Consider the following 11912-nt stretch of genomic DNA (forward strand, 5'->3'; position numbering starts at 1 on the left):
CAAGTCGTCTTCACCAGCTCTAGATGAGTTGCTGCCATGTGATTGGCTGACTAGCAATTTTCATTACCAAGCAATTGAACAGATGTACCTAATAAAGCGGCCGGTGAGTGTATCTTTACAAAAGATCCACAGACTATAACTAAAATTATGCAGCAATAGGAGTACAATTCCATTATTGCAATTAAATATATTTGTATATTTTTATATGTATATATTTGTATACAAAAAAATTGTTTTTGTTGCCACTTTTCCCTTCCGGGCTGTTCTCTTGTTAATGAGCATGCATGGTCTTGGTCACTCGATTTTATTTATTTTTTATGGACAAATATTAAAAAAACAAAATTCATTCATTCTGTTATCTTACAAGAAAAAAAACCTTTTCATGCCAGGCCGGTTGGGTATTATCACATAAACAGTCATGATCGGCTCTCAAAAGCTGGGTAGTAGCAAATAGGCATAATGCTAGGTTCCCACCTTGGTGTCTACACAATTGCATGCATGGAGATGCCATAAAAATGTCAATGGCACCCCCATACATCTTCTACCGTGCACCCCAACTCTCATGGAGGTGAATGAGTTTTTGGAAAAGAGTCAGAGACTTCTTTTCTGCGTAGGTCAGCTCATTGAAATTAAATGAGCTGCCCTACATATGACTCAAGTCACAGCTGTAGGTGTGAGCCTAGCCTAAGCACAAAGCATTTAAAAAAAAAAAAAAAAAAAAAACAACACACCACACACCATTTCACATTTGCATTACTTAAACATCCTAATAATATACAGGATTTTTTTTTTTAGCCCTCAGGGGAAAAATAAAAACGTATTTAATTTTTTTTTTTTTTAAATAAACCCTATAAAACCAGTAACATTATATACATTATGTGTAACGTTTAAATGGTTTTTGTTTTTTTTAAAGTGTATTGAGTGAGAAGACAAGCAGCAGCTGGGTCACAAACCCTCCATATACCATAACCACACATACAGAAAAATGTGACGCAGAACACAAAAGGAAGCTTGCCTACACCAAACCACGTGATCGCAGCTTGCAAGGCATGACATAATCCCATACATCCTATTCAGCAGGATAATAGAGTGCAAAGGCTGGGATGCGCAAAAACCTCACAGCAATCTGCTGCAACAAGCTGACCAAGGGTAGCTGGCCTGGACAAAAGTTCCCATGGGTTTCAGCATTCACTATTAAATCAGGGCAAAAAAAAAAAAAAAAACCAAACACAACACACACACACACACTATGGAATATGAAACAAAGAGGGGGGAAAAAAAAACAACGAAAAAAAAAAAACAGCCTAGATCTCAGCATATTGCACGTGAGACACAAATTACACCAGACTCCAGAAAACGTGCTGACAGCGAGCAGGCAACAAGAGCAGGGAACTGCCAATATGGTTGTATCTAATACATGCAATAAATTAATAATGGCAGCAAGAACAGCAAATTTTGAAGGATTGCTAAAAAGAAAGAAACAAAAAACGGGGGAAAAAAAAAAAAACCAACACACACACACTATTATTTTGCAGGATTTATATAGCACCATCAGTAGGTAGATTTTGCCCAGTTATGCCAAAACCAGCACCTACGGTATAGGGCTAGAGGTTACAGCCCAAATCCTGTAATGGATTTTATAGCCTTGTAATTAGGCCAACGCTCTGGTGGCAAGCAATGCCTTCATATTTCACATTTCCTCCTACAGGAGGGTCTGTTTTACTTGCTTATGCCAAAAACAGCACTAAGGGTATAGGGCAAGAGCATAACGTAAAACAGGTTCTCCAGATTCTACAATCTGTACTACATTGGCGTTGAGATTTAATAAATTCAAATAGGCCGACCTTTGGGAAGTTTCACTTAGCATAGTGCATGGGGTGAAAATTCACTTTGCAAAAGAATACCCAATCACAAGCAATAACAGTTTTTGTTTGCTTGGACAGAATTGGATGATGCAAGTTAGAGCTTCACTCAATTAAAGTGGTAATAAAGCCAAGTTTAAAAAAAAAAAAAAAAAACTGCTGACAGACAGGATATTTATGACAGGTCTCTTCTGTCAAAAAGGCTTCCTCCTGTCAGCTGCCAAGTACACTGAGCCGCACAGTGCCAGTTTATGCCCCCCCCCCCCCCAATCTGTGCTGTGGTTATATGACTCATATAATGGAGGTGACATCATCGCAGCCAAGCCATTGAAGCAGCTGAAGACAGGAGAACCTGGAAAGAAGACGGGGCCAAGATGGAAGTGCCTAGGACCCACCGGACTGATCGCAGAGCAGTGCTGGAGGGCTTCTCTGACAGGTAAGTCTGCCAGAATATGTTAATATGCAGTGCATACTAGCACATTATGGCATATACCTGCAGGACCCCCCCCCCCCCAAAAAAAAAAAGAAACACCAAAAAACACACAAAAAAAGAAAAAAAAACAAACACACACACACACACACACACACACAGATATTAGACTTTACTACTGCTTTCAAATGGAAAATTCCCTTGCACGTGAACTGTCCTTTAGCAAATCAACCCCAATTCCTTCATATTTCACAGACTGACATTTATGTAGAGCTAGCATTTCCCTAATCACACACCAGGTGACCCTTCTACTACAAGGCCTATGAAATAACCCTACCAGGACACATTTGTGTGCAGCCAGAAGCCCAAGCTGGCCATAAACTACAAATCCCAGCACAGCAGGACTCAATGACACTGGGAGCTGCCCAACAGCTGGAAAACCACAGGTACCTTTGTGTCTGATACACAGCAAGACTATCTAATGACTGCTAACCCTAGAAATCACCCAGACACACTCCTAGTAGGATTACAATTAGAAATGTGCCCTCTCCCAGGAAAATGGTAAGGTCACCATCAACAAAACACACCAACAGGTTGAGGAATACTTGGCAGATACAACGGCCATTATATTCAATGATTTGCACAGGATAAAATGTTTAGAGAATACTTTGACCTAGGCCAAGTCAGTGTTTGCACTTTCGAAGCCTGTAGGCTGTCCACTGTGCAAGGAAATTTTCCACAGAGCTTAGTAAATGTAGTGGAATTTCACTTTGCAAGACTATCCAATCACGTACAAGGGGAAAAAAAAAATAGTATGTTATTATTATTATACAGGATTTATATTATATTATTATTCAGGATTTATATTATATGATTATTATTCAGGATGTTGCTTGTATATGATTAAATTAAGATTTTCACCTCTTTCACCAACGTAAGGGAAATTTCCCCTGCAAAGGTCACTTTACAAAAGAATATCCAATCAAGTGCAAGGAAAAATTAAATAAAAATGTTCTTGAACACGATTGGATGGTGGAAGTCAGCAGAGGATCACCTCATTCACCAAGCTCTGGGAAAACCCCTTACAAAGTGCAAATTCTCTTGCAAAGTGAAGTTTATTTGCCTTTAGTAAATTAACCCTGATGGCTTTAAAAAAAAAAAAAAAAAAAGAAAATTTTTGCTTTGAATGTAATAAGATGTTGAAGATGTGAAGCTTGAGCTTACGAAAAAAAAAAATAAAAACAAAAAAAACACCACACCCACAGGGCCAGACAATGGAACAGTAGGAGGAGCGTTCAATGACATGGCGCTATGTACACAACTCTGACACAGCTTTCGTTTTCGCGGATTCTGAATGACTGTCAAGGGTTACAACACGTGTGTGTACTCAGCACCAGATGTGTGCACCCAATGCCTTTTCTCTGTTCAGAAATAGCTCCAAATGTGCTGTTCATCAACTCACACCACAAACCAAATCCATCATTTTCCGGAATATTTTATTTTGATTTATATAGAAATATTTAAAAAAACATGAAGTAGCACCATTACTTAAGTTTACCTTTATTTATGTAGAACTTTAAATGTCAGAAAAATAAAACTCTTGATACAATTTTCAAATCTTGTCTTCAGCAAATATAATATTAGTATTTTTGACCATGAGGTTAAAGGCCCTTTATCATAAAATAAAATATACTTTTTGTTTTTTTTAAACTTTGCTCAGTAAAGTACATTTACGCTCAAGTCACATTACCTACATATACATAAACAAGTAGTAAACAAAATGTATTAAAATAGAAATACTAAAACTAGAGTGGTGCAACAGAATTTTTGAAATCTCCACTGAAATCTATTTATACAAATGTTAGAAAGGAGTCAAACGGCTTCTTTTTTGTTGGCTTCATATGCTCATACATTTCAATTTTTTAATAATATAGACTAAAATAGGCTTTTGTATCACGGAATAGAAAAAGACACTGGGTGAAGCAGATTTAAAACGTTGGTTTTGCTGGAACCTATAAAAAAATCTCCATCCCAACACAATACTGTTCAAAACATTTTGCAGTTTTTTTTTGTCGTTTTATTTTTCCTCAAATGCGTGTTGTCCCCCCTCCCCTCCCCCCACTTCACCTGTGAGATATTAAAATAATACAGTGTTCTTTGCCAAGAAGGCCATACTAAAAATAAAAGATTTAAACCCAGCTACAAAAAAAGTTCACTGAACTTAAAATTAAAATACTTGTAAACATCTTTGCAATATGAAATATAATTTTTCAAGTCAAAAAAGAATAAAATACTTCAATCTGTATTAATGCAATTCGTCTTTAAAACCTTTAAACGCATTATAATTATATATATTTATATATTTATAGAAGATATGTTACAATTTAATATTAACTTTGTTAAAGCTGCAGTATCATGGGGGAGGCTCCATGGAGTGTCTTTGTTCTCCAGGGAAGGTCAATTATAAAAACGAACAAAAAAATATATATATAGAAATTAAGAAAAAATAAAACACTTTCAATATTTAAAAAAAAACAAAACAATGCTTGGCTTGTCAAAATAATATTACTATAGTCTACAAAGCCACACAAAAGAAAAGCAAAGCAAAAAAAACAAAAAAAAAAAAAAAAAAAGTGAAAATATTTTGGAAGATTTGTCTTTAGAAGTACAGTGTTCCTAGGATGGTTTTGTTCATATGTGAAACATGCAAAAGATGTACTTGGTTTCCCAAGCTGCAACACATGGCCATGGGAAGGAATCTGCAAGTTCCCTTTAGAAAAAAAAAAAATAATGATATTTAAAAAAAAAAAAAAAAAATCAGAACACAAAAATATGCAGATACTGCAGCTTTAAAGCCACATTCCCACTTGGCAAGGTAGCAACTAGATCTTCTACAGTAAGAGCCCTTGTCTCAATATACTCCAGGCCTTGTCACTTTTTTTTTTTAACCCCTCCAGAGCCATAACAGTACCTTCCAGCAGGAGAGGGGTTAAAATTGGCCGGGTGACAACATCCGAAAAAAAAAAAAAAAAAAATCTAAAACTGGCCCATTGGCCTCACTGCGAATGGCAGAAATATAAGATGCAGAAATCAATATTGCTTCTGGAGTGGGCGCATGTAAATCAGTTGCTGCAAGCTATTTACATAATGAAGCAATAGTGGGTACCACCGAGAATAATGCACAAAAGGGGTCCTTGTTTAATGAGACATGCACTTACTATTTGACATCTGGACCCCTGTAAAAAACCATCATTTGCCTTTGGAATTGCATGAAAGGCTACTACAAAAAGACATCTATGAGCTGCCAGCCCCGGCATAGAGAGCCCCGGGAGGGCAAGTAACATAAGCAACATCACAATATTATATATATATTATTTGCATATTAATATATTACAATATATTAATATATTAAAAGGTTCTGGTAAATAATATATATACAAAACAAAAAAAAAGAGACAAACACACAAGTATGTATGGCACCATACAAGTGGGAATGTAGCTATAGGGCATATATGTTTTTTGTTTTTCTTATAGTACTGAATAAAAGAAGGCTTGAGTGTTTTGCTCTAGGAGAAAATGCGAATAGCCTGAGTGACTTCTGCGTGACACACCGGGCATTGTGGCTCATTCTTCTCGCAGATGCGGTTGGCACACTCCATGCAAAACAAGTTGTGGCCGCAGGGTACCAAGGCAGCGATCACCTCGCTCTCGAAGCAGATGGAGCAATCGCGGCTGCCTTTCCTCCTCATGCCTGACGAAGAGGAAGACGAGCTGGAAGAGGAAGAGCTGCTGCTGGAGGACGAGGAAGAAGAGGAGGAGTCGGAGCCAATGTTGGTGTAGGCGGAGTAGTTCAGGCCACCGCCAGGGTCACTGCGCACTCTGCGTGCTAAGGGATGCTCTGGAACCACGTTGCTCCCATGCAAAGGAGGAGAAAGCCTGGGGGGAGCGGTGCAGCCCACCCCATTGAGTCGTCGGTGGTTGGAAAGCAGCCCGTTGGCGTTGTTTTGGTAGGCACCGGTTGTGCCATTGCGTTCGAACTGGGACCAGAGCAAAGCAGTCCCAGGTGGGGCGGGGGCAGGGTCAAAAGGAGAGTCAAACGCCAGCTCAGTGCATTCGGGAGAGATGGTCTCGCTGGCATACACGTATCCATTGCCATTCACGTTATTGTTATTGTTGCCATTGTTGGTAAAACTGAGGGCAGGGCTGGGCGGGCTGTAGTCTGCCAACCTTGTGCCATTGGTGCCCCCAAAGTAGGAGTCAGTGGAGGCACTGCCCAGAGAGCTGGAGCTGTCATTGCGGTAATTGGAGAAAGCCTTGCGTGACCCCGTGCTGGAGTTAATGCCCGGGGTAGGCTTGCTCCATAGGCTCCCTGTGCCATGTAAATCAAAGCCAACGTCAGTCCCATTCGCGTGAAAGTCATTCTCGTCGGTCAGCTCTATGAGCCCTCCAGTACGTACAGCGATGTGCGCCTCGATCTCCTCCCGGGCGCGATCGACATTCTCCGGCATGCCGGTGACCTCAAACACCGGCTCTTTATCCCTGCTGGGGGTGACAATATACGTGTGGGTCTGCTGCTGGATCCTTTTAATGGTAGCCCCTTTAGGTCCTACTACCAGACCCACCACTCTGTAAGGAACCCGAACCTGAATGGTGGTCTGCCCAGGAAGGTTTGGAGGTCCAGGCACTGACCCCCCATTCAATGCATTCTTATTGCGAGAGGCTCGGATCATTGAAAAGTGCTCTGCTGCTGAGATGATCTCTCTCCTGGCCATGGCTACATCCTCCTTTCTCCCAGTCACAACAAAGACAGGCTCCTCCCCGCGGACCGGGGTCTTGATGTAGGTGTTGGTCTTCGCCCGCAGAGCTTTGATTTTACAACCTGGGGAGCAAACAAGGAGATAAAATGGACAATTACTACCAGGGTAACAAAAAAAATGATACATTAAGAAAGGTTAAGCACTCCCAGCAGAATCAGTCATGAGCCACCTACATGAAACAAGGGATGAGCTCCAAGGTGGGCAGCGGGGAGTGCCAACACAGCACAAAGCAACATGCAGCAGCAGCATCACGGCACTGACACCCATTGCTGCACATACCAGGCACTGACACCCATTGCTCCACATACCAGGCACTGACACCCATTGCTCCACATACCAGGCACTGACACCCATTGCTCCACATACCAGGCACTGACACCCATTGCTCCACATACCAGGCACTGACACCCATTGCTCCACATACCAGGCACTGACACCCATTGCTGCACATACCAGGCACTGACACCCATTGCTGCACATACCAGGCACTGACACCCATTGCTGCACATACCAGGCACTGACACCCATTGCTGCACATACCAGGCACTGACACCCATTGCTGCACATACCAGGCACTGACACCCATTGCTGCACATACCAGGCACTGACACCCATTGCTGCACATACCAGGCACTGACACCCATTGCTGCACATACAAGGCACTGACACCCATTGCTCCACATACAAGGCACCAATTAACCACTGCAAGACCCACAGCCACCCATCACATTCACAATGTCAGCCAAATATATTTGCACCCTTTGCAAGCCATTGGTACCAATAAACAATTGCAGGATCTACATGCACCAACCAACCAACGAAAGACACCCAGGCACCGATCACATTCACAATGTTGGCCAGATCTACATGCATCCTCTAGAAGACCCACATGCACCAATCCACCATTGCAAGGCACCGATCACCATACAGTCCAGGTCTCTATGCCCTCACAGTAACCCACCAAACAACCATTGCAAAGCACGTATGCACTAATCACATTCACAATGCAGGCCTGATCTATATGCATCCATTGAGAGACATTGGCACCAATCAGCAATGGGAAGAGACACATGCACAATGTGGTCCAGATTTATTGAAAGCCATTGTCCCATGAATGAGATGTACCCAATATAGAAGGAGACAAATCCAACAGGGTGGATGTAGCCAACAAAGGGAGGAGATGTGCCCAGTACAGGAAGGTGTGCACTCAACGCAGGAGAGCTTTACCCAGCGAAGGTGATCTGATTCCCCCTTTGTAGGTGGTGCAGTATGGAGGGTGATGTACGTGGTATGGGGGGGGGGGGGGTAGATGTTAATGTCCACAAAGAAGGTGGTCCAATTCCCCATACCCCGATGGTGCCGCATGGGGGGGGGGGATGTCCCCAATAAAGGTGGTGTGGTACCCAGTTTGGGGGGAGAGGTTTCTGGTGAAGGTGGTCTATGCTGCCCCTGTTGATGATGCAAGTATGGAGGGTGATGTCCCTGGTGAAGGTGGTCTATGATTATCCCTCATGGATGGTGCAATATAGGGGGGGTGATGTCCCCAGTACAGGTGGGAAGATGTCCCCAATGAAGGTCTGATCGCTTCACTGATGGTCCAGTAATGGGGGTGTGCGGGAGGGGTTCCCAGTACAAGTAGGTAGATGCCCTCACTGAAGGTCTGATCCCTCCATTGATGGTGCAGTATGGAGAGGTTGATATTCCCAGTACGGGGGTGGGAGGGGTGTGATCCCAGTACAGTCATGTAGATGCCCCCAGTGAAGGTCTGATCCCTCCATTGATGGTGCAGTATGGAGAAGTTGTTATTCCCAGTACGGGGTGGGAGGGGTGTGATCCCAGTACAGGCATGTAGATGCCACCAGTGAAGGTCTGATCCCTCCATTGATGGTGCAGTATGGTGGGGTTGATATTCCCAGTATGGGGGTGATCCCAGTACAGGCATATAGATGCCCCCAGTGAAGGTCTGATCACCCATTGATGGTGCAATATAGGCAGTCGTGTCCCCAGTACAGATAGGTCGATGCCCCCAGAGGTGGTCTGCTCCCACCACTGATGGTCCAGTATAGGGAGGTTGGTACCCCCAGTACAGATAATCAGATGCCCCCAGAGACAGTTGGATGCCTCCCGCTTATGGTGGAGTCCCCTATAAAGGTAGGTAAGTGCCCCCTGAAAAGGTCTGCTTCTCCCATTGATGGTCCAGTATAGGGAGGTTGGTGCCCCCGGTATGGGGTGATGGTGACCCCAGTACAGGCATGTGGATACCCCCAGAGAAGGTCTGATCCCCCAGTGAAGGTCTAGTATGGGTGGTGGTGTCCCTTGTAGAGGTAGATAGATGCCCCCAGTTTAGATATACTCCTCCATGTATGGTGCAGTAGAGGGGGGTTGGTATCCCCAGTACAGGTAGGTAGATGCCCCCAGTGAAAGTCTGATCCCCCATTGATGGTCCAGTATGGGCAGTGGGTCCCCCCATAGTGTAGGTAGGTGCCCCCAGTGCAGGTAGGTGGGTGCCCCCCCAGTATGGGCAGTGGGTGCACCCAGTGCAGGTAGGTGGGTGCCCCCAGTATGGGTGGAGGGTCCCCCCCTAGTGCAGGTAGGTGCCCTCAATGCAGGTAGGTGGGTGCCCCCCAGTATGGGCAGTGGGTACCCCCCAGTGCAGGTAGGTGGGTGCCCCCCAGTATGGGCAGTGGTTGCTCCCAGTGCAGGTAGGTGGGTGCCCCCCAATATGGGCAGTGGTTGCCCCCAGTGCAGGTAGGTGGGTGCCCCCTAGTATGGGCGGAGAGTTCCCCCCCCCCCCCCCCCCGTGCAGGTCGTTCCCCCGGTCCCATCCCCGGCGTCTCCTCACCTTGCCTCCCCACGATCTCAGCCACATGCTCGGAGCTGGGTACCGGCACACACTCGGTCATGTTGACGCTCTTCTTCCGGGGCTCGTTGTCGTACACGGAGTTCTCGTCGTTGTCCAGCCCGAGTAGGGAGAGCTGGTCCAGGGCGATCTGTAGGGCTCTCTGGTCGTCCAAGGTCTCCCCTCCTCCTCCCCCGGTGCCGGTCCTCTCCATGTCGGCGAACAGTGAGCTGGGCATGGTCGGTGCCGGCGGCTCCCCCGCTCAGACACAAAGGGAAGCTCGGTGTCCGGCACTAAGGAGAGAAGGGGGGCGGGCGGTGCTGGGTGTAGGACGGGCAGGCGGGCGGCTCCGGCCGGTGCTAGGGGCTCATCCAGCAGGATGCAGGCGGCGGCGGCTCCCCGACTTCTTTGTGGCCGAATATCGGCGGAGATGGACGCGGCTGTGTACGGAGCCCCTCCCCGGCTCACTCAGCGTTTTCCTCCCTCCTGTCTGAGCACTGCAGCCAGACGGCACTAGAGGGGGATAAGAGGGCCGTGACGTCACCCGGACACCACTGACAGCACAATGGAACTGACACCGGGGAGGGACGGCCCTATTGGCTCGGAGCGGCTCCGGGGGGCGGGGTACACCGCGTCTGGCACGCCCACTACTCCTCCCCTCCTCCAGAGAAAGCGAGGAGAGAACTCCTTTCTTTGTTGTCTAATGCAGAACAATGAGGAGCGGAGGGACCGGGAGAGAGGAGGGGGCGGGGACCGCGAGAGAGGAGGGGGCGGGGCGCCGGCAGATGGAGGGACACTGGCATGGAGGGTCCTCCGCTCCAGCCGCCTCCACCCTTATCTGCACCCCCGGGGGGGCTTCTGCATTGTGTATGGAGCCCTACTGGGCCGGGGAGACTTCTGATTGGCCGCCCGGACCGTCCTAGGATATCATAGAAGTGTGATCCCAGAATGATACATTGTATCCGGCACCCCGATCTCCGCTATTGTCACCGGACAGACGTGTGCGCCCCGAGATCAGCCCCGCCCGCCCGTCTGTGTTGTTTATATATATGTGTGTGTTTTATTATAGATATTAGTACACTTGTCTTTATTCCTTTCTTTATATATATATACAGTATACAGTGTGTGTGCGTGTATATATATATATGTGTGTGTGTTGTTTATATATGTGTGTGTGTTTTATTATAGATATTCGTACACTTGTCTTTATTCCTTTCTTTATTTATATACAGTGTCTGTGTATACAGTGTGTGTGTGTATATATATATATATATATATATATATGTATGTGTGTGTTTTATTATAGATTTTCTTACAGTATACAGTGTGTGTGTGTGTTGTTTATATGTGTGTATGTATATATATATGTATGTGTGTGTTTGGTGTTAGAACATTGTTGCTCATTGTGTCTATTCTATATGTCTGTTTTCTATACATTTGGGATAAATCTGTATCGGTGTCTCTCTGCTGATCGGTCAATCACCCCGACATGGTCAACTCACTTTTGTTTTGCCTCCCCCCAGTCGGTAGGTAAGCAGTCGTCTGCCTTCCTCCGGTCCCCGGTGTCATTGTGGGGTGACAGTCCCTCTATACACACAGCGATCGTACACCGGGAGCGGAGAGGCTGGGCGGTCACCTCACAGGCGGGGTCACCCAGCAGCGGAGGGGTTAAAGCGCCACATAGCCGGAGCGCAGTACGGTGCAGAATAACACATGGAGGGGGGTGGGGAGGGATCGCTGGTCGGACACAATACGTCCGATAATTGAATTTGTAGCGGCCACAGCTGAAGTCAGTAACGATGCCGCCGGCTAATTACACACCGAGACCCGCTCCCCCCATACATTACATTGCGGGAACCGATCCCATCCTGATCCCCCCATACACTGCATTGTCTGCGGAAGCAGATCCCACCCCATCCTGATCCCCCCTATATATTGCATTGCAGGAACCGATCCCATCTTGA

General features: G+C 45.8%; 1 protein-coding gene across 1 annotated transcript; it reads right to left on the reverse strand.

Annotated features, from left to right (window-relative positions):
* Positions 1-3771: 3771 nt before the first annotated feature.
* On the reverse strand, positions 3772-10500 carry MEX3B (mex-3 RNA binding family member B). The gene is made up of 2 exons (XM_089676416.1): positions 9952-10500; positions 3772-7171 (listed from the first exon to the last, which is right to left on the reverse strand). The coding sequence occupies exons 1-2, from the start codon at positions 10184-10186 to the stop codon at positions 5859-5861; spliced, it is 1548 nt and encodes a 515-aa protein (XP_089532542.1). The 5' UTR covers positions 10187-10500; the 3' UTR covers positions 3772-5858.
* Positions 10501-11912: the final 1412 nt, after the last annotated feature.

The sequence above is a fragment of the Staurois parvus genome, unplaced genomic scaffold, assembly GCF_062004578.1.
Source record: "Staurois parvus isolate SC_StPar_1 unplaced genomic scaffold, SC_StPar_1.0 ptg000168l, whole genome shotgun sequence".
NCBI classification, from domain to species: domain Eukaryota; kingdom Metazoa; phylum Chordata; class Amphibia; order Anura; family Ranidae; genus Staurois; species Staurois parvus.